General features: G+C 39.1%; 1 protein-coding gene across 1 annotated transcript in view; it reads right to left on the bottom strand.

Moving 5' to 3' along the window:
- Nucleotides 1-26,911, bottom strand: part of XPO4 (exportin 4) — a 57,559-nt gene extending 30,648 nt beyond the window's left edge. The window contains exons 1-6 of the mRNA XM_009070203.1: nucleotides 26,873-26,911; nucleotides 21,838-21,943; nucleotides 18,162-18,303; nucleotides 17,765-17,903; nucleotides 6,553-6,669; nucleotides 5,633-5,786 (exon numbers count right to left, since the gene is read on the bottom strand). Of these exons, the coding sequence (XP_009068451.1) occupies nucleotides 5,633-5,786; nucleotides 6,553-6,669; nucleotides 17,765-17,903; nucleotides 18,162-18,303; nucleotides 21,838-21,943; nucleotides 26,873-26,878 (664 nt within the window). The 5' untranslated portion in view covers nucleotides 26,879-26,911. The remainder of the gene's footprint in view (nucleotides 1-5,632; nucleotides 5,787-6,552; nucleotides 6,670-17,764; nucleotides 17,904-18,161; nucleotides 18,304-21,837; nucleotides 21,944-26,872) is intronic.
- Between the last annotated feature and the right edge of the window lie 963 nt (nucleotides 26,912-27,874).

The raw sequence follows: 27,874 nt of genomic DNA, 5'->3' as shown, positions 1-27,874 counted from the left end.
CATCCCAGAAACTACAGCATCTGAGAACGGATACCACGTTCTTCTTCCTAAGAGAGGCAAGGTTTGGTCTTCTGCAAAGCACTAAGTTTGGAACCCAAAAATCAAACCTGAGATTTCTTCTGCGAAAACCCCAGTCACAAATTTGTCCAGAGGTGAAGAACAACTCAGAAATGGAGAAAACTCCTGACGTGCTAAGGCCTGAATATTTTTCTTTAAAGTTATTTTAATAACTTTACCTTTGTTGTCTGAGATATTCCTGGACAGCCAGTCCTAGACTTGCATTTTACAAAGAACTGCATTAGAAAGGTAACAGCTTGGAGATCTGCCATCCAGTGTTATATTGTTAACATGCTGATTTTATCTGGATTTTTTTAAGACTCCCTCTGGCTTGCTAGCTGGTCAGCCAAGCACATAGGACATGCATAAGGAGCAACTGCCTCAAACTGCTGTAGAGGCTTGCTGCCCCCTATGGAGAAACGTCTCCCAGACCTTTCCGTACCTTAAGACTCTCAACAAACACATCCAGCATCCAGGACAAGGAACATATGCTTAAATATTCAGTTATTAAACACAAGTATTGTTAACAGTCATGTGAATGAAACAACTACTTTGTATTGGAGACACAACTTGGACCACAGCAACAGGTGTAGGAAGTGTAGGAACACACAAGCTAATTTTAAACCTGACCGATTCCAGGGCTACTAGCAGTGTAGCCATGACAGTGCCAAGTTTCATGACCACCCAAGTGGATTCTGCAGTTCCTGACACATTCTGCTTCTATGGTTGTAGAGCTAACGGTATCCCAAGCTAGTCAATTTGAGCCTAACTTGCACTTAAAGCACCTATACACAAGTGACTGCCTTGAAGGTGCATCTTGAATCACACCTTTCCACTATATCCATGTTGCCATCTAGGAAACTGACAACTGATCACTGCAAAACTAGAAATATAAAACCACTGGGGCAAGACAGAAGAGAAAAAACACCTATATATTTTATCAATTTCATAAAATGAGTCATTACTGGTCCCTTTTCCTCTTCTGATATTAAATGTTTTCAAGATGCTCTTACATTACAAACTGATTTCAGAATTCATTCAGGAAAACTTAAATGATGAAAGACTAATTGTTAAAAAGTTCAATATCAATACAAATGCATTTAGTGCAAATATAATAAAATTCAGGGGATCTGTCATTCTTCTTGATTTTGCCCAAGTTTGTCTTAAAACGTTGCTAGAAAGGATTGTCAAGAAAACACATAGTACCCTAGAAATAATCTCTAAACATCAGCGTCAGGTCAGTTTTGACTGATACAAGTAAAATGCAGCTCTCTTTTACATTTTCTTAAATACAGCTATTTCAGTTACATTGAATTTTTTTATATACACCAAACAATAGGCAGGACAGTGCCCCAACCCTTCACTTTTCAGACAAGGACAGACTGCTGTGGTAAATTCAGGGTAATTCCAGACTGCTAGCTAGCAAACACAAGGCCTATGGAGAGCAGCTCTGTTGCTGAGGAAATCTGTGTTGCCACTCCTTGGTACAGATTCAATCACTACTGTAGCTGCGCAACAAATCAAACTGGGGGCTTCAACCTGCTAGAAAAACATTTTGAGCCAGGTGGTTCCTTGCTCAGTATCGTGCTCATGTGAGGCAATATGGCAGAATGCTTTTCCAGCAGCAATGCCAACTTGAATCATTCCTCAGAACAAACTTTGAGTTCCCTGGAGCATTCTGTGTGTTTTTCATGCACTTCCATTATGCACAACAGATGCTACCAATCTGTGTTGGACTGAGTTCAGATCTTGAAAGTCTGCAGCATAATATGGTCCACAGAACCTCCCAGAAAGGTGTCTCATTCTGGCTTGAGGTTTAAAAGACATTTCAAAACAGAGATATGAAGAGCTGGCTTCCTTTAAGTGTGTGGCCAAGGAACACACACACACACACTTAAAAAAAATAAAAATGTTCAGCTCAGACAAAAGCTTCCGTCAGTTCATGCAGTTGCTATTGCACCATTAATTTCAATGGAAACAGCAACAATGCATACTAGTAGAGAGCAACCCATTAGGAAACACAACCTGCATTTTAAATCCCCTACTCTACATTCACTTGAAAATTCTCCAGCTTGCCTCTGAGCAAGGAAAGCCACCAAATTCAAAATGAGAGCTAAAGCTCAGGTTTCTCTTTATTCACATACTACAATCCATACGTTAAAGACTAAGGGATAAGTAGTTCTATGACAACTCCTAGTGACAGATAATAGACACTTTTCTACAGATGGGAGACAGCTGGACAAAAATTTACATTCTGTTTAAGAACTTCTGCATTTGAGGACATTCATCCAAAGCCTACTAGAATGTGGCTGCCAAGAACAGATAAATCCCAAAGTCAAGATGAGAGAAACATCTCTGCAGGTAAAATAACAAATTATAATTACATCCTGACTCCACTGAACATATATGTCCATGACCAGGTGCATTAAAGCCCAGCAACATTCAGCTCCTTAACTGGAGATTTTGGGTACTCACAATGTACTAGAGGTGAGAGTCCCACAAGCACTCTTGAAAAGAAGAGGGTTGCACCTCTTAGTACTGATCACCTGCACTTCCTTAATTAATCAAAACATTCATTTAAGAGGAGACGCAGATAAAAGTAGTTCCATTCAAGCAAACAATATTTAACAGTCCTGTAACAGCACTAAAAAAGAAACTACAGAAGCCAACATGCACACCATACTACCTCTGAAGCGTCCACAAACACCAGGTGAACTAAAATCTCAAGGTAGCAAATAAAAACAATAGATGATTGCCTGTGTGTTAAAAAATTAAGTGGAAGAAACTGCACATGACTGAAGAAAGGCCTCGCAAGTCACTGTGCCATGTCCTTCCTACTGCAGGTACTACATCCCAAGACACTTTCAATATACAGAGTTCCGTATTTGAAAACAGGTAGGTCCCAGCCTCTCTTCTTTCACTGCTCCAATGAGGTGACTACTCCAGAATGCATCTTTCATGCTAGCAATAGACAATACAGACTTACTACAGCTCTTCTGTTATGACTGGTGGCAGCACTGTCCAAGATGGCATTTAGCAATGCAACACTTAGCAAGTCGTCCTGCAACAGCACACAACTCTTGAGAAGTGATATGTTTTGATGCAATTCTCACAATTTGGGGATTTAAATAACATACCTCTTGGCAATGGTCACTGTACAATCAATACACATTTATGCTACTTTCCTTTTTTGGAGGTACAAGAATCTTGCTAAAAGATTAGATAAATATACTGCAGATTACTGTGATGCTGCAGGGAATACCGAGAATCAAAACTATCTTGCCAGGGGAAATACCAACTAAAGGATAAAAGATATATCCAAGAATACAATGGATCATTTTACTCCATGCTTCAAGTATTAAATTTATGCCCATTGCTTTAGCATATGTACTGTCAAGGTTTGGAAAGAGGATACCAAAAGGATACCAACCGATCAATCAACACAGCAATTCGTACAGCCTTACGCAATGTGTTATCTATTTAGAAACTTCAGCCTAGTTAAGCTTCACTGCCTGTGAGCTAACAATCAACAGGTACTTTTAAACCAGTCTTCTGAAGGAAGAACATGGCACTGTAAACTCCAACAGTCACTAAACCTTTGGCAGCTAAGGCCCACATTTCTCAAGGATGACTGAAGACATTTCAACTTCCATGAAAACAGGCTGCTACATAGAACATAGAGGAGGAAGGCCAGAGCTGGTGCTATAATTCTTAAAGCAGAATGAAACATCCAATGGTAGAAAATAAAAAGGTGTTATCAAGTGGATAAGAAATTATGAAAGTATTTGAAATAGAACCATGTAAGAGCACTTGTGGTTCAGACTAAAGATCCATCCAGTCTCCGGAAATGGCCAGATTTGTTTAACTGCTGTAGTACTAAAGAAGTCAAGCAGCAGAAAACACTGTTAACCTTAAACAGCAGTATGGTTTGCTTTGCTATTTCCATTAACACTTATTTACTAGCACCTATAGATTAATCACTTCATATTATGTAGATGGATAAAGGAAAGTTGAACTCCCAAGCTCCACACCTCACTTGTATCTGTTTAGCTCTACCACTGCAAACCTCAGCCTGGGATAAAGAGCTCACGAAGAACCCTGGCCTTCACTTTCAAACTCGAACAAGTTAAGCATTTAGGACTACATGATAGATTTGTACAGAGGAAGAACAAAAGTCAGAGGGAACCACCACTGCACAACACAAGGGCATTTCCTTTCTATTTAAGATAACAGCTTAGAAAAAAAGGAAGTGTTCACACTTTATTTGAATTCTTACAAATCCCAAATCCACATCCAAAACCTTTTATAAGGTGCAATAATTTGACTACAGACTCAGTCTTGCAGGCACATGCACTAAATTCCTCTTTGAACCCCTGCCAAATTACTTCAATGGCGAATACAAGTGGTATATTTACTTTTAATCCATAGCACCTTCCTTAAAGCCAATATAACTGGTATTCTGCTTGACAGACATGAAACAAGGAATATCCAGTTTCAAATAAATTTACTTTTGCTGCCTACTGCACAAGGAACAGACTCAGGGACAAAAACCCACACAGGTATCACCTTTTGACTGTCAAACCAGGAAAGCAAATAAAATCTTTCACAGTGGATTAGAAGGCAACAAAAAGGTTCCTGCAATATGTATAACTTGGTAGCAATTTCAAAAGGTTTCAAGAAAAAAGTTTAGAAACCAGATTAGCAATTTGGTTCTTGGAAAGTTTGCTGAGCTTCTTAAAGACAGTCTAGCTATTAAAAGAGGTGCTATAATGACTTACTATGTACGCTGTCGTTTATGCAGCTCTATCACATACAGGATATGATTGAATATTTCTAAAATATTTGTCCAGCCCATTTTTTGGACTGAGCATTTCTGTATCTTCTTTCTTCTCTCCCTCAGTAAGACCCTTTCTCCTCCTAATTCCAATTTCCTCCTCTACTTTCCAACTCAACCTTTCTCTGGACTAATAACCAGCACACATCACAAAAATGTCAAAATGGAAGCAATGGCACCTGTGTAAAAAGGAGATGCCACTTCTTCTCTCAGCTACACAATACTTGTTTTTCAGACCGAAGAGAATCTATTACATGTTCTAGTAATACATCCATGATCTTCTGTGAGGAGTTGGTTTAGCATGTACATTCCTAGATGATGGGGCATTTGCCTGCCCCCTCCTCTTCTCTGAGGGAGAAAAGTAGGACAGAACCAATCTCTGCACAAAAATTAAACAAAGCTTAGACCTCTTCACCATATGGTTCTGCACTAAAGCAGGATATTATACTTTCCCTCTTTCCTGCACGACCAGACAGGCCATCAACCTGTCACAGGCTCTGCTGAGCTAGTTTTGCCTTTTATGTACAATACTTTAACACTTTAATGAAGACCAACAGCACCTTCTGTATGTAAGAATCTGTTAGCAAGCATGGTGGTGACCAAAATGGATGAGAACATAAACCAAGCACTAAATATAAGGTTTATAAGTTTTATGTTTTTCTCTTCCCAAAGACTTTACTTCTCACCCACTAGAAGTGACCCAAGTCAACAGAAACAAAGGGCCTGACATGAAAAGGATATAATTTGGAGGAAGGAAGTTCCAGCTTAAGACCTGATTGGCTAGTGCAAGATAACGCTGAAACACTGAAGACATCTGAGCATTGAGGTTTTCACGTCTGCTGAATTCCTGAAGTACCTCTACTGTGAGCATGAAGATCTGTCGCAGATCGTCCTCCTATAGTCAGGACGAACACAATATATTGAGCATCTCAGTTAGTAATTAAAATGTTAATTTAAAATATTTTGCTGAAGAGTAAAGAATTTTCTGGCTTCACCCTATTTTTTATTAAAATACAGAAAATATTCTGACGTTGTCAGCAAGAACCCCTCCTTTCGCAAAAATAAATTAAGTCTGCAAAGACTATGAAAAAAACCTTCACATAAATGCTAGTCGTTAAAAGATAAAAAACCAATATGTTTTTAACAACTGGTGGAGAAGAGAGTTGGTCTTTGGCATGAAAAAAAGTTGGTAAGTTGTTCCACAACAGTCAGTTTAAAGCAATGCCTTCACAAAAACATTTCTGACTGGCCAAACAATACATCTGAGACAACCAGACTACACCATCTGCAATAATATTTTTAAATACATAGCTCTCCTTGGCTTTAAACCAAAGCTATATTTAAGACTATCATTGTTCCACGGAGTATTCGTTTTGTTTGCAATTGGTAGCCAAGGAATTAAAGAGTCCAACTGCATAAAGATCTGTAGCTCTACATTCATAAAATGGGCACAAAGGGATTGCACCTTTGTGATACAAGTTTTTAAAAATACATGATCGATTTTCCTGAAGTAGCCAGTATCTGCATTTATAATATTTATCCTATTAAATGCTTTTAGGCACAGTGTACCTGAATGCACCTGGCACAAGGAAGTACTTCTGCTTCTCAACGTTTAAATTTTAGAAAGAGAGGTAGCATATATCAATAGAGAACTAGTTTACCTGAAATATACGTTTACAGTTACCATGGAACTCCATGCTTAGTCCAATGTTGCTGGTTTTACTTGAACTTGAGAACTCGCTCAACAACGCCGTTAGAATGGAACAGGCCAAAGTTTGCTATAAAAAAAATAAGGGGGAATAATATAACTAAATGATGTCCAATAACGTAATAGCACCTACAGTCTCCTTAAATTTTTTCATTAGCATTTTAACATGACTATTACTTCAGTTTCTTCTAAGACAAACTAGAACAAGTCAAACTTTCAGGAATATAGATCCTTGGATGAACCATCTCTGGAGACAACAAGGCTCCATCCTCACAGAAGAAATTCAAGTCTTTGAGCAATATGAAAGCTGGCACCTGTGCAGTCAACACTACAAAACAGAAACCAACTTATTGCAACCATTTCCCAGCCTTGCTATTTGCTTTTGTTCCCTGTGCACAGGGCTTTACAGGAATTAGATTCAGGGACAATTCACTTTTCACCTATTTCTATTGATCTGATAGTTGAGGTCACTCTGAAGTTTGTTTTGGCCCTTCTTTGCATTTGCTACACTTACCGTGTTGCTGTTTGATCATGATTGAATTTATAGCACCAAAAGCGATAAAAGTTTGCCCAAAGCAACACCTGCAATACACCATCTACTATCTTTTCCCTCTCCCCCCATAAAAAAAAAAAAAAAAATAGGAGAGGAATCCACAGAAAGCTCTGATGCTTGAAAGGCCTTGGATACTTCCCCACAAAGCACAACAGCCACAAGCCTAATAACCTTTAAAACTGCTCTATTAAACCAATGCCTCTGAAGAAATATAAAACTTGGTGAGAAAAGGCACATTAATTTTAGAGAGACAGATTCATGAAGACTGACTGTTTAAGTATCTGTTTCATTCTCAAAATTTAAGGTAAAGCAAATCAAATGCTTATCTTAAAACAGCTTAAAAGCCAACTTTCTTTATGAAACACACAGCTCCAGTCCTTGATGCTGCTTGAAATATAAAAAAAAGCTTTTTTTCCTGATGCCAAAGCCCAGTAACCATCATCACCGGTTTTAATATCTTTTAACTGATACTTGCACATAGAGGGGAGTAAGCATTGCACAGTGGAAATGCAAGTAGTACTCCAGAAGTGTCCACACACTACTGCAACAAGCACAATAGAAAGTGTATACTGCTGCAATGAAAACACTTTTTGTTAAAGAGATGTTCTTAACAAAAAACTTCAAAATTACTGGCTATCCTCCCAGACTGTTTGGAGCCAAGGTGCCAGGGATGGACGGAGGGATAGGAATTGTTAAAGGGTCATGCATGCCAGCAAGTGTCCAGGGGTTAAACAGAAATATGCACACTACCTCTGAACACCCGAAAGATTAAAGTGGAGATGATACTATTTATGCAAGCTCATACAACAGCTGAGACCAGTGCCATCCACCCACCAACTGCAACATCTTTGTTCAGAAATGCCTCTGAAGTCAGTACCTTGACCCCCCCCAGACAACTAGTTATCTTAGCCAGTATACACTAAATTAACATTCTTACTTGCTAAATAAGTCCCAAGCAGATCAAACATAGTGGCTTCATGGTAACATATGGGTTTTTCTCTCCCAGTATGCAATAAAGCTGCAGAGCAGACCAGCACATTGCTGATCAGATACTAAATACAAGTTTTCCATTGTAAAGAAATAACTCTTTATTTCAAGAGGACTATTCCTGATCTACAGTTACCTGGCATACAACACATATGACAAAAGCAGAGTTTAGCCAGTAAAAAACAGCATCACACTTTAAACTACTCCATTAAGAGTGCAACTTTGTCAGTTCTATACTCGAAGTATTTCTAATTAGCTCAAACATTTCAGCATTTTGTTTCCAAACTTCAGTGTAAGGTATTCACACAAAAATATTTTTGATTTAGAGAAAATCCAAAATTGATCTAATATAAAAAAAAAAAGTGTAGACTAGCATTGAGTTTTAAATCCAACACTAAAAGTTCCATATGAAAAGAATTAAGCTGGGTAAAAACAAGAAACCAAAAACCCAAAACCAAAAAACCAACAAACCAAAAAAAACCCTGAAGTTTGACTTTAGAACAATGCTTCAGATAATAGTTATTTTTAAAGAAATAATGCAAAGTTGCCAGAGAGCACTGTTTAATTTCATTATTACCCAGGAGATGCAAAGGTCTCACAAGACTCTCTAAATAGTTTAAAATATAGGCATTTCATTGATGATTGAATTACTGACACATTCACATTTTTCAGCTCAAAGCAGCAATGACATAAGGACATCACCAGCTGCAATTACAAATCTGTACACTTTGATGCTCTATATCATGCTCCCATCACCACGTGGTAATCAGTAGCTCCAACAGCACATCAGCCTGGCTAAAGCTAAGCTGCTTCTGCTTCATCATATAAAGCTCTTCACACCAAGCCACCATCCAGAGCACCACAGGGCAAGCAGGGCAGTGATGCAGCCTACTCATCACTTGCAGTCAGTTGCCAATTACTGGAAAATATATCACTAAATTTGAGTGGTGAGGAGCAATAGGAAAAAAAAGTTTGTTCCCACCATGATAACAAATAGTTGATATTAGATGAAATCATAGACACTGTCTCCTTTTTCTCCAGTTTGTTTATATGTATATGATAATTAATCCTTTCTCTTCAGAAAGTAATGTGTTACTGCATGATAAAAGTGTGTTCTAAATTTTTTGGTGTGCTTTTCTCCTGGTTTCATGGAGAAATGTAAAAGGAAGGTTAAATTTTGTGATGGATGGTAAAAAAGTCTCTTCAAATATGTCAACAGCAATGGGCTGCAGCTAGGCTGACTGAAGCTGCTAAGAGCCCAATGAAGCAGCTTGAGCAGTGACCTGCCTCCCTGGTTACAATGAGTTATTTCAGGTAGTTCTGAGACATCACTGCCTGCCTTGAGCACAACAGGAGAAACATGTTACTAGAGATTTACATACTTTATCCCCTTCAGCAGCCTACCTCACAGCAAACACCAGGGCATGCTGCATCCCTCTGCTCTCCTCCTCCTACTGAATCCTCAGCATCCCATCAACTTCCTCAGCTTGGTATGTCAATACCTGGGGTGCAAATCCTGCCCCATTCCCTGCCCATCCCAAGGCCACTGTGTGCAATATGTGCAGATCCATATGCTCCTCTCACCATCTGCATCTGTGCTTACCCCTTGCATCCATGAGGGTATTATTATAAGCACTCCTCTATATCCAGGTCACCAGGGCAGGAGAAAATCCAAGACAGGATATTGGCCAATAATATAAAATTTACTGCAACAAGAGGGTGAGATAAGGTGGCTTGAAATTGGTTTCCTAGAAGGTAGGTGCCAGTCCCCATCAGTGCAGCTTTCAGACAAGAGCAGAGGAACTGATCAAGGCCTGCAACCTGTCCTTGCAATGTCAAGCACTTGCACAGAGCTATACAAAACCATCACTGCTTCCCAAAACATAAGGCTATAGGAATTTATAGACTGCTGTGCATAGCAGTAAGATTGCCATTTTCATATGAATGTTAACAAACTATTAGCTTAAAAGAACATGTGCCCTGGCATCTATTAAACTCTCCTGAATATACAGTAATACTTCAGAAACTCTGGAATAAAGCTTAAGTAAACTTGAATAAAAGTTAAATTTTACTTTTCACAAAATAACTTCATTGAAGATTAACTACTAATATTCTGAATTACATTTCTTTAAATTTACAAGTAAGTTTGGTGTGAAGACACCAAGTATCTCAACACAAATGCCATTTGTAAGAAAGATTTCAGAACTCTGAAAAACAATATAATTTCAGACACATCGATACTGGTGTGTTCTGTGAAATAAAATTACTTCCTCTTACATGTAAGAAAATAGAATGCACCTAATACATGTAAAATTCTAGGATGGAGGGTCTTTTTGTTGTTTTGTAGTGGGGGTTTTTTGGTTGGTTTTTTTAAGGTTTTTGCCACACCACAGAGGAGATTAACAATCCAAGTTAGTAATACCATACAGTAATAAGTAGAAAATGCACATGACTCTGGGCATCATATTAAAAGCCAGATCTGAATGTCTATTGCGCAGTAATGCCATTAACTTCATACCAGTAAGAGTACACCTCTGAACCTAGTTTGACTCACTCGCTAGCCATTTCACTAGTTCTGCCACAAGTACATACCCAAACAATAACCCCATCTAACAAAATAAAATCCCTCTCCTGTTGAGAGCGGATTGCCTCTGAGAATAGCTTGGCACTCACCCCAGTTAGCTTTATTACCAGGAATAAACTTTATGAAAGATCGCTATACATAAAACAGACTCAGCTGCTCAAACAGAAGATCAATGGGACTTGTGATAAGAGATTAACTTGGCAATCAGACACCCACTAGTAGCATCGTTTTAGTGGATTTCTTTTTAAATTACTCTAATAAAACACAGACACTACAGAAAGACCATGCACCATTTTAACAGTAAACAACATTTATATATCACTCATAAAACAGATGCAAAAGGTAAATGTAACTTATTCCACCAAATGGAATGTCCCCTATAAAAAAAAGTTAAAGCCATAATGTTTGAAGGGATTTCACACTTGTGCCTGGGCTGCCCATGGAATAAATGAAGTGCTTCATTTGCGGGTAGTTAGGTTACAAAGCATCTGAAAGGAAGAAGAGTTCAAATACAGCTTAGGAAAAAATGGACATGTGGTACATGAGCTCTGAGGCAGAAAAGCCAACAGACAAAGTAGAATGAACTGCAACACCAAAATTGTTTCCTCTGTTCTGAAATATGAAGCAGAGACACAGGTCATCAGAGGTTGGATTAAACAATTCCTTTTACTGCAAAACCTAGACTATCATGCAATGCCTTCTGCAAGTGTCATTTATATCTACAGAAAAAAAACAGTATGCATATTTAAAATAATAAAGGTTTGCCTGAACAGAGCAAATCATAACATCTACTACCTTGTTACATTATATCACTGCCAGCCTGAAATGTGTTTAGAGGACTATTTGTCTCCATCTGTGTAACTCTGTTACTGAAACCAATGGGAAGCCATGACAAGCACTTAATAATATCCCTAAACTATACAAATTTAACTTGCACAAGAGCAGGAAGGATCAAAGAGTAAATCTGTTGGAGGCAGAATTTGCTGTGTTGCTCCTAGGTGATAAAATTCTGTAACGAGAATGTGTCAAAAGCATTTTTACCAAAAAAATTGTTTAAAGCAAGGCTTTCTTTAAAAAGGCAGTTAGATACTTCTTCCCTAACTGCCTTGAATAATCACAGCTGTATTTGCCAACATTTTCAGAGTATCTAAATCCCCAGAACGCAAGCTGCAACTCCAAATGGAAAGGTTAACAGGATGGCCACAAGGCCAAAAGAAACACCATTATGTACACAGAGTAACTGGGGCCATTCCAGCTTTTCAACTTGTGAGTATTTCAAGGTGGCTGGGGGACCCAGGGCTGAACTAGTGATTCCCAACCAAAGAAAATCTGAAGATATTCTGAAAATACGTAAGCAAGCACCAGGAAGAACCCACTGAATTTTAGCTGTTTGCTCCTTCCCAAATGAGCCAACTGGTGGAAAAAGGCTGTAGAGCAGGGACAGGATGATAGGAATAGGACCCACAGCTGCAGTTCTGTGCTGTCAGCAGTAAGGGCCTGGCTGGGCACTGTGCTCCTTTCCTCTCATTCCCCCTCTGACACTGAGCAAAGACAGACAAGCAGCACTGGGCTAACACACCACAGCTACCGCAGCAAACAGGCGAGACCTTGCTTCCCTTCCTTGGGGGGAACCAGACAAACCAAAGGAAACCCCCAAGGGTGAGCTGGGAGAGAAAATAAATTCTGCTATGAATCACTGGGGGCCAGAGGAAGATGATCTTGTGGCATGTGAAGCATGCAGGCTTTGGCCAACGAGAGAAGGGAAGTAACAGCCTCTACTAATAATGGAAGAGGTCCAGGCAGAGTTTGCTGGAGCATAGGGTGCAAAGCACACTTTTCTTTGTTTCTCTGGGTACAGACATAGTTGTGAAGCAGAATCAGGAGGAGAAAAAAAACAACAAACAATCTCTTAAAAGAAGTGAGGCCTGAAAACCATTTATCTAAAGGTAACATCCTTCCCCAGGTGCACCAGTTGAATCTTCAATCCTACAGTAGCGGCATGAACAAATACAAGGCTTTCAATTAAATTCAAAATAATGAATAGTAAGACGAGCCACGCAGCTTGCCATCAGTATCCTCCAGCTTTAAATATACACCATCCTGACAAGTTCTCCTTGGTGGGCAGGTGTCCCCACTTCCCCCACTTTTCCCAGTACTCATTCCTGGTCTTTCTGGCCTGCCTCTGCCTCCCATACTGTCAGATATGCCAAAAGAGCTGTGTTACATGGCTGTGCTCCACAGATCTGCCCAGAGAAAAAACAGTAAGAGGTTATGAAGGAGAAGGCTGGCTGCTTTTAAGCAGACTCCCACAAAGATGCAGTTTATTGATGAACATACATATTCCAAAGGGTGGTACCTCTGAGAGGAAATGGGACTAAAGACCAAGCAACTAGGGTCAACAAACGTCTTAAAGAGGATTTTTCTCTCAAGCTTGTTTATTTGTGTGCAACCACTGTAATAAAAGAAATACGGGTGAAAACACATGAAAAGAATTTCTCTGTTTTCGCAAAATCTTCTTTCCCAGTGAGTCTCTGAGGTCACAGGTGAGAGACTCTACAGGTGCACCTCTCATGAAATGGCAAAAATTGAGGAAATGAAGAAATCCTAGATGCACACCTCTCCACTGAAACACATCTGCTCACTTCCCAGCCCTGTCTTTGAAGCTGTTGCTCTAGTGTAAATTATAATACTGGGAGCTATCAACTTCTAATATTAAAGTTATTAAGCAGCTCAGCTGGGGTCTTGCTGTGCTGCATCTCCAGTAAAGCAGGCTCTCTTTTTAACAGAAAAATCTGAAAACTGCAGAGTCTCCCAGATTAATACAACCACTAAAAAAATACTTATGTTTTAGAGTTCTCTTACATTTCCATTACCAAGTTTTAACCTCGTATTTGGAGTAGTTTCACGGATCCCCAAAATTCCCAAACCAATCTTTAACACACTTAGGCCTATATAGAGCAGTTGTCAGCATGAAAGAACAGCTTAAATATCCTGGTTTACCATCTGGTTTCTATACTTCACATGTTTCAAGGGCAGTGAGGTTCATAGAACAAGGTAACAATTTTATTAGACCAGAAGATACAGCTCGGGGAGGGAATAATATATATACATTTTTGTCAAAATGCAAAAGTCAGGAGAGCCTCTCCAACTACCACTTTACCACATGAGACAACAGCAGCTAGACAGAGTTCCAGAAGTAAAATTCCTTTTAAAGAATAGAAATAAGAACCATAAACGCTAAATAAATGCAGCTAGTTATCTATGCAGCCATTTTAATGGATTGATAAATCTCAATGAAGATGAATGCATGGAGTTTTACTTATTTATACTTCCCACTGCTCACATGAAATCCATTCATAGCACATCCTTCAGAAGTTTTAGGTAACCTGAAGCATCTGGATTTCTCCCTAGCCCAACTACGAACACTGGGAAACAGAACAGATTTATAAATTTTAAAAGCAGCTGGACCCCTCTGCATCTGCCTACACATATTCTGGAAGAAATTGAGGTGTGACCCATATCCTAGTCCAGTTTTAAACAAAGCCCATCTGATTGTGTTCACGTGCAGACCAGATCCTCCTCCTGGGAATCAGTCACCTTAGCTGCCAGGATTCCTGTCCTTCTGGGAGGGATGAAGGACAAATGAAATCCTTCAGCTATGCAAAAAAATATTCTAGCACAAAAAGAAAAGACCAAGAAATGGAACACATTTATAGTTGAGAAGAATTTGGCCCACACAAATCTCCAAAATCTTGAAATCAGTGATGGAAAACATGTATTTAGCATTTTAAGACTGGCTCATGGTACTGTGTCTACGGCCAGAAGCTCTGCTCCCCAGAGATGAAGATTTTGAAAAGAGATCCTGAAATTGCTATTGGAGGGAGATTGCAGACTCTCCTTCATGAGCAGGAGGATGGTGTGTACTGATGTTACAGGAGGAGCCAGGAAAAACAAACCCAGGAACACCAAAGCTAATCCTTATCCTCCCAGAGGATTATTACCTAAACTCAAGCATAAATAAATAGGCAGCCAGTCTCAAAGTTCGCTTTCCCTTCTCAAAGGTTTCTTCCATGAGATCCATAAAGGGCTATATGGCAGAGAACCAGCAGCAGAATCCAACACTCCAGGTTCAAACCCTGGCTCTAATCATACATCCTTCCCATCCCTGTTGCATTACCTCTCCTTAGTGCCCTGTTATTTCCTTAACACATAGACTGTGTTCCACTATTAAAAGACAACTCAATACCAAAGCCATCTTCTTCATCTCCTGCTCACTTTCTTCCTCTTGTAACTATTCCTCTCCTTATCTTCCTTCCAATCTCATTTTCATTTTTTCTTTCTCAACAGTTCATCCATCAGTCTTGACCACAAATCAGTTTGCCATATTACTCAACATTCATTCAAATTCCACCCTCAAAATACGTCCCTTTCTACAGATATTTTTAACTAAAGATCAAGAAGTTAATGTATTTAGCATATCAAATCCTGCAACAGGACACACATGAAAGACATGATACCATCTAAATTTGCTGCCCTTCTTTTTACATTAACCTTCAGGACTTGACCCTGACAATATGCTACTGAAAAGTCCCAAAGATTTCATGAAGCAGCACTGCTTAATGATCACAGAACTAATACAGTTGTCTGACAGAAACTGAGTGGAGGGTTGCAGAGAATAGAAAATCTTAAGTACCTTCTTGATTCTTGTAAGGTAAAGAAGGGGCAGGGAGCTTCAGAGAAGGAGATGCAACAAGTGACTAAGAGACTCGACAGAGAATTAGGAGTCACAAAGGTATGACAGACTTCTGAAACTTGAGGTAAGAGGCACATCACACCACAGGAAAGCCATGTCAAAAAAGTGGAAGAAGTCAGGGAGGCACAGTGGGATGGAAAACATCTGCTAAAGTCTCCTGACACCAGTATCCTAGCCTCCTCCCTGACTTGAATGGAGGGCTGTTTTTACAAGTAACTAACACAGACACATATCCAGAAACACCTGTGACAGTGCATGGCACTGTCCTGAGGGCACACCTTGGACTCTGAAAGCAGAAGCACTCCCTTAGCTTCACACTATATCCTGAAGCACCCTCAGTTGACACTCCACATAGCAGCAAGGCAACTGCACCACTTAGATCCTCCAGAGCCTCATGGGCACAGCTGAATATTACAGAGGCACTAGTAAAAAAAGACATAAAAGTCACCCAGCCACATTTGAAAAGATAATTAGATAATTCACTGTATGAACATTTCAAGGCCGCTATATATTTATGCAAGAGGCATACCCTGAACCCACTCAGAGTGCAGTTGTGGCAGGTACTGTGCTAACACACCATGTTATTATTGCTTATTATTGCACATGTCAGTCCTGCATCACATGAAGCTGTGCCAGTACCAGAGTCTCTCTTGCAGTGAAGTCTCAGAAAGCTACAAGAACTATTTTATAATGTAAACCCTCATATATAAGTAGGAGCATGTGCTTATATCCGGTTTGCCAAAGACAGAAAAGATGCTCTAGCAGCATCACATGTCATTTTTTGCTAGTAAGCCATATTAGCATACCAGAATCTAAAGTGTCATTATACCTCAGACATTTTCAATATAATTCTTAAAACTTGAGCAGAAATACTTTGGAAAAATCATGGAGAAAGAAATACTTGTGAAGAGAGGTGGATAAAGGGAAATTAAAAACTGAGCCAAACTTGGCAGCAAGCTGAGCTTGAAGAAGAGTGAAATACTGCTCCGTCCCCAAGCCAGAGCTGCTCTGCAATGTACTCTGTTCCGCAGCACGCCCAGGATGATATACTTGGAGCAGGCAGACTTAGCTTGCTGCGTGCTGCGTTCAGTGCAGTGTGTCTGTATACCAGTGCATGCACAGAATGCAACTACAGAAGTTGGACCACGCAAGAGTTAGCTCAACCACGACTTCTCCGACAACATCCAGGTTTTTATTTACTACACTTTTGTATTTTTATGGAAAGATCCCATAAACTACATGAGCATACAAAATGTCATGCACGAAACTTGAAAACCTCACATTTTAAAAACAAGACTATGCACCCTGGGAAAAAAAAGCATTAACTCAATTGTTCTAACACCCACTTCTCTCCAAATTACGCACCACCAAAAGGCTAAAATGTTCTCCTTAAGCTAAATAACTGCAAAATTAAGATTTGCAAGCGTAACTGAAATTTCCATACCCTGGAGAGATGTTGCTTCTGCTCAGAGGTAACACACTATTTTTAGGACCATGACATGAGCTGCATTACTTCTAGTACACTTTGATTGAATTTTCAGAGTTAAGCACTTGCCACTCACATCTAGTGCAACTGTTGCTGTAAACGCTCAGCGGTGTTACATCCAGTTCCCTCAAGGTTTTTGTTTGAGAAAAGCTTCAGTTAAAGTTTCAGCATGGAATTTATGTACTCTTTGATTTTCATTCGGTAGGAGAAAAAATCACCTCTCTTTAATCTCTAGTTACATGCCTCTATTATGACCTATTCTAAACTTATCCCCTGGCATAGCAAACGGAATTTCACTAAATGCATAGATAGATATTGGACACCTTGTTTCCACTTCGAGCTCAGTATCGAAGGTAACACTTACCCTTAGTAGTATGACATTAAATCAAGAATAAGTTTTGTATTTCCATTCCATGTTTTACTTCCTCACACCCCTTTCTCTCCACCTACTCGTCTCCCAGAGAACAGCAGAGTCCTGTGCCCCTTGCTCAGTAGCCTATTCCGACAGCTGAGCCACAGGAGAGTGCAGCACTGTGCACAGATGGAAGGGGAACTGAGTGTGCAAAGAACCTCTCAGCTAATGGAAAATCCTTTTCAGATCATGATAGTTTTTTAAAGAAATCCAGAGAAACAAAGTCTCAAAACATTAAAAAAACTCCTACTTGGTAAGTGATTGCTTGAATAGGTATCAACTTAATTACTAACTGGAGAAGTATAAAATATTTCAGAGTCACCAAGTATATAACTTAAACTGCTGATACAGATTTTGCTTAAATTTTGAAGGAAAAGAATAAGTACTTACCACAGTGGGGTTACCACTGCTGATCAGCTGGCTGACTTCATGAAAAATGCTTTTGCAGTCGATTGATTTGTCTAATGATCCCCGTTTCACTATCACCGCTACTGCTAGTAAAATCTGCTCCCGAACGTACTTCTGTAGGCTGTAAACAACAGCACACAAATGTATTTGCAGGTAAGTCTGGACATTGATGCTCAACAAAATTTGAAACACATTTTTTTTATCAAATCTTTTGTGTGAATTCCTAAGGGAAAGCTGACAACTCTACAGAAGTTAACTGCTAAGAATGGAAGACAAATTACTGTTAAAATGGTCTTCCACTGCTACCCTAGAAAACAAAAGGCAAACCCAAACTTTATGCTGAGTCCTACACACTCAGACCTATGTTTTCTATACTTACTTAGGCCTTTGTAAGACATAGGTTAGAAGGAATGTTCGCAGTGACTCGATGCTAGTTTTTTCTAAGAGAATCCACTCTCTTACAACTGCTTCCATTATCGCTGTAGCAGCTTGAAAAAGGACATAGTCCACTTTACTAGTTTCTGTGGGGGGAAAACAAAGACAAATTGAATATTAGAAGACATGTGTGTATTTAGCTTCAATGTATTTCCAAAAAATATTAATGGGATTTTCTATTATTTATTACTAAATGAATTATGTTGCTATTAAAAAAAAGAACTTAACTCAAAAGGGGGAAAATATTCAATAACCCAATTATCAAATTGTCCAATATTATTTGAGTCAGTGACTTAGGAGAAAAGTTGGCTGTGCTAGGAGGTTGGGCCAAAGATCAGGAATAAGAATGCTAACATGACTGTGGAACAAAATCAAGATGACAGATTTAGTCCCAGTACATTAATGAATACAAATTATAGTATGACAGGCATATCAGAACTGGAAATTTGGTGCTTGCTTTGCGCATAAAACTACACGTATTTTATGGATGACAAAGACAAGCAAGTCCACTTACACCTAAAGGTAACATTTGGGTTTAATTATAAAAGCAAAAATCTTACAGACTGATGTATTTCAAGATTCCTACATCATGTTCAAGCTTCCATATTTATCTTGAGGTAATCAAAATATAACTTTCAACCACAGTGCAGGAATCATTAGCCCTTTTTATCTGAATATGGGATTACTATATATACAGAAGCACTATAGAAAATAGAAAATGTGTTATGGAAAAAGTTGACAGTTTGGGTGACTACAAAGTATAATTTAAAGGGAAATGCCAGAATACAAATATAATTTCTATGATGACAGAAAGCTACAGAGACTTTTTTTGTTATTCCTTTGCTTTTAAAAATTGTAATTTGGAAATAGCAGGTAGCATCTCAGTAGCCAGATTCAAAACATTCTGAAACACAGAAGGAACATTCAGAAACAGTGTAGCCACAGGGTGGCAAAAGTATGAAATATGAAATGGTGAAATGAAATTCATGAACAAGAAGCAGAGTTTGAGCTATGGTGGGTGACCTGCCAGGACTAGAAAAACTGGGTTTGTTTGAAAAAACCTCAGTCATGAGATTTAGGTTTTAAATTACTACGAACTAAACTTTCTTCCCCCAATTACATATACACAAGTACACAAGTTCATAATATAAATCAGACTTCCACATCTCAACCCTACACAGGTAAACATGATTAAATCAAAATAAACCACCTTTAAATCTATTTCGCCTAATTTGGAAAACTAAGTAACCACTTAAATAAACGATTAATGTGTTTGTCTAAACACACATATAAACCCGAGCTGTTTTATTTCTACATGAGAATTATAATTCTGGCATTTGTTAACTTCTGGGTCTTTGGCTTTTCTAACTGTTGCAAAGCTCACACAAAAAAGAGAATGCTATTAAAAAAGGATGGAATTTCTCCTTTGCATCAAGTACTGCAGATGCACAACTGCAATCATTAACAGCACAGACCTCCAGCCCCCAGTGTAAGTTTATAACTAGCCAGAGCACCACTATCCTCTACATGAAGTTACTAAAGAAAGGAAGGACAAGTTCTGCCAGTACACTGAACAGGTATAAGCTTACAGCAGAAGAACGTAGAGCCTCATGCTTCCTGGGTTCAACTGCAGGTTTTTAAAGAAACTGCATGGTAGTGGCTGCTCCCCTTCCCCTTGTGCTCGTCATCTCCATTGCTCTCCCAGCACCATTCACACACTCTTCTTCCCATGAATGACATCAACATCCTTGTTATCTCTCTCTACCTCCATTCCACTTCCTGTCTTGACCATTTGTTTGTGTTTCTTTTTAAAGCCATCTACTTTGATCCTTTGGCTCTTGCACATTCTTACCTGCACATACCCCTTCAGTACACTTGAACTCTTTTCTTCTCCATCATGAACAGCTTGTTTCCATTCCCTGGTTCCTGATTTCAAACACCTGTCTCTCCCTTCTCAACTCCCAAGTTTTAACTAACTGTTCTTCCTATCCAGACTGTACAAATATTTACCGAGGAAGGACAAAGTTCTGGAAAAAGTCTTTCAGTTCCAAGTCTCTGCACGGTAACTGCCTACACTTCCAGGAAAAACCTGCTCCACTGACTTCTTGATGGTGGTAGCATATAAACAGTTTAAGGATGTAATATTTCTAGACACCCAAAAGGTGTTAAAATCAGCATCATATTCCTTCCAACCATCCATATTTGAGAAAAAAAAATGGCTGCAATGACAGCAGGTTATTAATGCTAAATTGAAGTCCATTCTTGGAAAAAAAGGTAGAGTGACATAAGGAAATTTCATTATTTATTCCTGACTGGTGATGAACATATCACTTAGATCAAAATGGTCTGCAAACAAAGTTACCTAAGTATGTTTCTGCCCACCTGAAATTCTCTAAAAATCAATGTGAGAATAAAAAGCATGAATTTTGTGAGGCCATAAAGCAAAAAGTGTGATTGCAGTCTTCAGGACCAGATGAAGTACTACTATAGTATAGTGAAACCAGAAGAAACTAATTTGTAGAAAAAAAATTTGATTGTGGAGTGAGTGTAGGAAAGGAAGCACATCCTGCTCTATGTATCTCACAGCATAATATAACAACACAGCAGTAGGCCTGCAATATTGACACCACAATATTCATGAGTTGTATGTCTGCAATCCAGTACATTTAGAAATAACTCTTAAAAAAGACTGTGGAATGAATTAAGGATGAAAAGAATTTTTTTTTACATAATTCCAACATTTCTCTGTTCATTCTGGCAAATTGTTTCAAAGAAAAATTGCCTTCTGTGGTTTTGGTGTGTGTTCTTTGCATAAACTTCCAAGTTTCCCTCATCAGGTCCTGGAGTTGGCTTTCACTGAAACTTGCCCCTTGCCTGTCCCCAACAGTCGCATCTGGTTGGTACAATGGTGCTGAGCAGCAATCTTACATGCCTCCTTTTGTTCAGATTATTTACCTGCCAAAACAGATTTCTTTCTAAACCTATAAACAGATTTATTTTTAAAGACTTGCTACACAGACACATTTACAGTATTTCCATTAAAAGCAAAGAGATTTCTGATAATGGGTGATAACTATCTGCCTCTTTGCTTTCTCACACAAAATTTCAAGTCAATACCCTACTACTTCTGCCAGGTGGACATAAACTTTTCTAACCTTTTTTTTCTTTTATTTTAACAAAAGTGTTGGGCTGTCAACAGTGACTAAGTCATTCAACCTGAAATAAATTCTCACCATGGGAAATTTCAACACAAATGGAAAAGCCGGTAAAAGTGCAAAAATTTGTATCGCTGGCTGATTTAATGGGACGCCCAAAGTCAAGCAATCACACTGTGGGCAGTTGTACAAGCTTCACAGATCAGACAGTATTACAATAATCACGTCACAGATGAAACCTGAATCTATTAAATCAGTTTAGGAACTTAGCTACATGAAGTTACTCCTTACAGCTCTGAAGCTAACGCAAACAAAACAGAAAAGGGCAACATTAGGGTTCCCCCTCCATCAAAAGGTATCCCTCATGAAAATAAAAACTGATGTTCACATTCCCAGCTGCAGAAGAACAGCACAGTTCAAGTTATAAAAGCATATACATGCCTAACTTCATTTATTAAAACTTACCCAATATGTGTTTGCAAACAGCAAATGGTGATTTTGATTTTCTAAATGATAAGAATATGTGCTCAGCGTGTTGGCGCTGTTCATTATTGACCATGGAAGGTGGTGCCTGAAAGATTAAAAAAACAACACAAAAAAAAAGTTATTCAAGCATTCAACCCCCATCCTGATTGCAGAAATGAACATATAGATGAGCAATGTCATGAACTTATAAATGTTTGCCTTGTTAAACATCAAAGCCAAGTATCTCTTGGCAAAACTGCTTGCACTTTCTCAGCCACAGCCTCTTGTTATACAGCACTGTGTACCTACTTCACGTGCACGGACGTGTGAACATTGAGCCATCAGGCAGGGCAAATAATTCTATGTGCAGTGTTCCTAATGATGCTTCTAAAGAAAGCTAGAAGTCAGATATAAATTCAATCCAACCTCTTTTCTACTCAAACCAAAAATATCACTGCACACCACTTAATGTTGCTATGCACACTCCTTTCTTGCTCTTACCTGAATGGTCTTGTTACCTCATTGCACGATCCCTTCTCCCAGCTAGCCCATCAAAAAAAACCAGTGTGTGGGGGAGGTGAGGGTGGGAGGAGGGAAGCAGGGGCAAGGGAAATGAGCACTCTTGTGTACTACTAAGCATCAGGAAGCAAGACAAGTGCCAGAGCCAGTGCAACGACGGAGAGAAAAATAGTGGAGTGATATTTCCCTTTCAACAGTACTACCTTGCAGCTCACAGCTCTGGAGTCTCGTGAAGTCTCACTAATTATAGCCATGTATGAAGGAATCCATTGGGATTTGCAAGTCTGGGGTAATTTAGATTCCCATTCCAGGAGCAAGAGCACCAAATCAAGGCTACCTGATCTCAAACTAATGCTGCATTAACATTTGAGTTTGGCATATGGAGATCCTATCTATTTTCCCTGTTCTGTAAACTTAAGAGCACATTCAGAGGTATCAGCTGCAAACTATGGCACCACTAACAAGAGAGACAAAGTTTTATGGGAGACACCTCCTGTATGGTTATAACCAGAAAACAGATCTCTAACTTCACATTATTTTAACTCTTCTACTTCTCCAAAGTCCAGTTACAGAAGACCTTTGGCACCTTGGAAAAGCATATGGCACACCATATTCCTGCATTAATTTTAAAAATCACAGTAATTTCATAATACATTACACACTAAGGACTTCTAAAACTGTCCAGAACAGAGTGCAACAGGTAAGGTTCAAACTGCACTATACAGCCACAAGAGGGAGCTTAAAGCTCACAGTCTTTGCTGCAATTCAGGCAGTATTATCTGCACACTGAAACTCAAGTCCAGCTAATTTAAGGCTTTAAAGAAAAGGGCAACATATACATAGCCTGTGTGCAAATTTCATTTTACAAGAACACTGGCTTAGTGAACCCAAGACCCCTGTAAACCAGCGTCCATCCCCTCCCTCACACAACAGACTTAGAAGTATACCCCAAGTCCTCATCGTGCTTGGAAGGTCCCCCCAAAACATATATGCACATTCAGTGCTGTCTTATTCTTCCCTCTGTACTCTTCTCTACCATCTAGCTTTCAGGGAATTAAAAGCCAGTGAGGTAACGATCAGGCTCTTTTGGCATATTGAAACTATTTGCAGCTATAGCATTTTCCTTTCTGTACTAGCTGACATTACATTACCTCTAACACCAATCTGGTTCTCTCTTTATAAAAACATTCAAGACAATGATCATCTTTTTGGTTTTAGAACAACAAGCTACTGCCCCACAAGAATAGAGTTCCTATATAACACAGTAGCTACCAAGGCTGCTGGATACAGAAAAGGAGCAGCAGCAGCACCTACGGATCAGATCCAGCAGGACAACTGATTCAAAAGGCAGCTAGTCACACACGGGAAAGAGAAACACAAAAAAAAGACAAGACAAGAAACACTGTAGCAGACTAGAACTAATACTTTCAGGACCACTAAAGTTACCTGAAAGCCTGGACAACTAGTAAGGAAGTAATGCCTTTCATCTCAACCAGTTAATGAAAAGGAAAAAAGAGGGGAGGGAGGGAGAGGAAAATTAAGGTAAGGTATCTAATGCCTGAATTGTAACACAGGCAACAATCAAATGTTAGAAGATCTAAATCCTGCATGTGCTTACAGAAATCCCACTACTTTCTCTGTGTGGTTGTGAAAAACCCCTACCAAAAGGGCTGTCAAGCACTGGAAGAGGCTGCCCTGGGAAGTGGTTAAGTTCCCATCCCTGGAGGTCTTTAAAGGACTTGTAGATGTGGCAGGTGGGGACATGGTTTAGTGGTGGATTTGGCTGCGCTGGGTTAATGGCTGGACTCAGTGATCTTAGAGGTCTTTTCCAGCCTTAATGATTCTACAAAAGGAAAAAGCATGGAAAAGCCAAGGTCTCTGCTTCCCTTATCACTCTTTAATTTCTTAGAGCACACGTAATCACGAGGATTCTCCTCAATCCACCAACAGTACATGAGACAGCAGAAAAAAAGATGGGTTTGAAAACAGCAGAAACACTATACTTTAAGAAGAAATAGAGTCTGAGAAGTAAAATGTAGAAGACCCCTTTAAGACCTCAGAGTCGGGAAAGAGGCCTGAGAAAAGAAAAAGAAGAAAAGAGCTGGAGTCTGAGGTTCTCCATATTATGGCAAGTACAGGCCTGAGCCCTCAGCAGTCTGCATCTTTCTAATATTTTTGGGATACAAGCAGACAGGTGCAGTCTGAAGGAATGTGTTGGCATAGATCTGTCAAACAGGAAAGCTGTCCAAATCATGGGTACAAGCATATTTTTCTGGTGTAGTTTAAGCATGCTCCAACTTTATGAAAACCGAATGCACAGGGAAAGACCTAGAGCTCCTTCCGTACTTAATGACCAGTTCTGCCAAGAACAAGTCCCTCAGTCTGTACCTTGGATGCAGGCAAGCCTTTAAAAGTTGGGCAGTGATTTTCAATGGCAGGAAAAGAGAGATTAGGCTCCTATATCCTTGATTAACAGTAATTTCCTTCTGGAGATTCACATATCACCCTCTATTTGATCTTTCACTTTTTGGAAGCTAAAAAAACCCAATAAACTAAGCCCACTGTCAGCTCACATGGGTGTTACAGCAATCAGGCAATTATATTGGAATTATAAGAACTGTCATGTAAAATTATGCTCAAGTCAAGTTTTCCCTTCCTTGCCTATTAGGCCACATACCTTAGCAAAAAAAAATTCTATTAAAATCAATAATGGAATCAGGTTTTTTATTTAAATATGGTTTAGTAAACCAGTTTTCACTGTTACCTCTGCATTATAATTTTGCTCAGAAAAATCCAACCCATGACTGTGTATAAACATAACTAAGGATGGGGTGAACAATGTTCATTCCTTGCAGACAGAACAGCTTGCTAGCGACAAATTCCAATTTTTCAGAGATTTTTACTACGGCAAATCAGCACTGAATGCAACCAAAGTCAGCATCTTTCTACAATTACATTGGGGGAAATCTGCAAATTAGCATGTCACAAAGAACAGTCACACACTCCTCCAGACTTTGCTGCTTGAGAGAACACAGAGAGAATACACTGTTTTAAGCTGACACCCACAGTATTCCCACCTACTTCAAGGTCCCCTATGAACAGAACAGCCTAAACACTAGCAGGATTATGGAAAGGCAAACATGCCTACGGAGAGAATTTTCTTGAGTTTATAAAAAAATATCAAATTGCTTGTACCTGCTAGTACTAAAGCCAAGTAGGAACTTTCTTGCCAAAGGCAATGTTTATGTCTGCAAGTAAAGTATGTTACAAACTCGACTAGGGCAGAAACAAACATCTGGTATTTCTACTAAAGTGTGACTTCATAAAATTTACCACAAACTCTCCAAACTGAGCTTCCCCAAATAGGTAGGGGAATCTTGCCTTCCTTGCAGTCAAAAGGTAAAATAAAACTGTTCCCAACCTCTGGTCTGTGGACCATTATCAACTTACAGAAAACCAATTAAAGACGTTTGCTGTTCTTCAGAATGGTGTCTAGACTGTGCTGCAGAGAGCCTGGAAGCCTAACAGAGAAAGGCAGAAGAAACTGATCTCTACCAATATACAAGGATAAGCAAAAGCCATCACAGATGGCAATGGCACCACTGAGTCTGGACCTTGCTGACAGCCACCATCAGGCAAGACACGCTCAGAGAAGAGAGGAATAAAGGAAGCCCAGATGGCTCGCCAACATGTCCCAGCAGGCAGGGAAGCCAAGTAACAGTGAGGCATATGCAAAGGAGAAAGATCATGAGTGAACTTGAGAAACATGTGCAGGGGAACACCATGTGATGGTGATAACATAGCTGAGGAATATGGACAAAAATAGAAGGAGAAAGAGATAGAAAAATGGAAAAAATAATCAAACACAAGGACAAGCAATAATTTTTTACTAGTGCATATACTGCATTTAGGACAGCTAAATATATTACTCCACGCAAGTAATCAATTGTTATAGCTGCAATATAACTAAATCAAAAGTCATTAAATTTTAACTTGCTGTGCTCTTCTACTAAGATGCTCAAAACCTCCCAAAACAGATTTCTGTATCTTAAATAACAAAAACACCTTAAGGTAATTACTCCCCAGCACAGTTCTGCTAATTAGGCAAGTTATAGAGAAGAATCAGATTCCCAGAATAAGGAGATTCCAAGTTTAACTCTACCAAAGTCATATCAAACAACATGCCCCAAGACTACACTACCCTGACTTCTGTGGAGACAAGCCATAACAAGTTTCCATTCCAGTTACACCAGTAGCACTTTTCAAGCGTTTTAAATAAGCTTTTTCCTACAGTATATCACAGCACACTCAAGAATTGTCACTTGTCTTATAAAAATAGCTAATCAAAGAGATTAAATACAGGGGTCAGGCACAGAGAACTGGACAAGTAGGCACACTTTTGTTCTCAGATATTCACCCTACTTCTCTAGCAGACGCCGATACCTAACAACGCAAGGATGTCTGCCCCACTCATGAAGCAGACGCCACGAGCCAACAGTTCAGGCTACATGAAGACGCTCATCTCTGCAGCGTTTGGCAACTGCTTTGCAAGTGGATCAGACATTCCAGACTTGGGCATGAGGCCAGAAGGAATTTAGACAACTGGTATTGAGAGCAGCTTCTGCTGTCCCAGTCAGATCTGTCACTACATGACTGCCAAGCTTTGAGTAGTAGTTCAGTTACTACAGAAGACCTAGCTAGCATAACAAACAACTCCAACTATGTTCCAAATACTTCCTTTACACTTGCTTATTGGAACAGTTATTTAAATCAAAGCAGTAACTCATCTTTCAATTTAAAAGATGCTCAAGATTATTTTTGAAGACTGGTAAGAAAGATGCAATAAATAACTTCCCACCAGACCTGCACCAGAGATAACGTGATGGAGATTTAAGACTTCCTGAACAAAAAATCTATTTTTATTTTAAAAATTCTTTCCCAAAAGTAATTATTATTTATTTAACCCCCAGAGTGCCCAGTAATTTTGGGGGTATATTTGGAACAAATGTGTGACTGCTCAGAGAATTGCCTCCTACACATTTACTCAACTCACATCTTGCTCTCATGCAGAAACTGAACAATAGGGGGGGAAAAAAAGACTATTGTTTTCGTATCAGCTTTTGATTTGTATTTCAGAGCTAAAGTACTTTCTTAAGTCTTGTGCAAGGAAAACAGAAGATAAATTGTGGTTTGTGGTAAGATCTATACTTAGTTTTGAAATGGTCCTATATATATATATACACACACACGTTAATTGACTAAAGAGCCAAAGTAAATCACTACCATCAATATCAAAACTTTTTCTGACATATGACTTCCTCTCCAAGGCAAGCAACAAAAAACTAGAGATTTTACTTCTCTACTAACAATTTGACCCACAAATATAGAATTTTACTGGTTCTCCACTGAAATTACCATTCATTTATGTGCACAATACAGTTCAGAGATATGACGAAAAGCTTTAGGAAATAATATGTGTGCTTTATACCTATCTCACAGAATCATAGAATCAACCAGG

Source organism: Acanthisitta chloris, unplaced genomic scaffold, assembly GCF_000695815.1.
Source record: "Acanthisitta chloris isolate BGI_N310 unplaced genomic scaffold, ASM69581v1 scaffold23232, whole genome shotgun sequence".
NCBI classification, from domain to species: Eukaryota; Metazoa; Chordata; class Aves; order Passeriformes; family Acanthisittidae; genus Acanthisitta; species Acanthisitta chloris.
The sequence above is the reverse complement of the archived record's forward strand: the minus strand, read 5'-3'. Positions and strand labels throughout refer to the sequence as shown.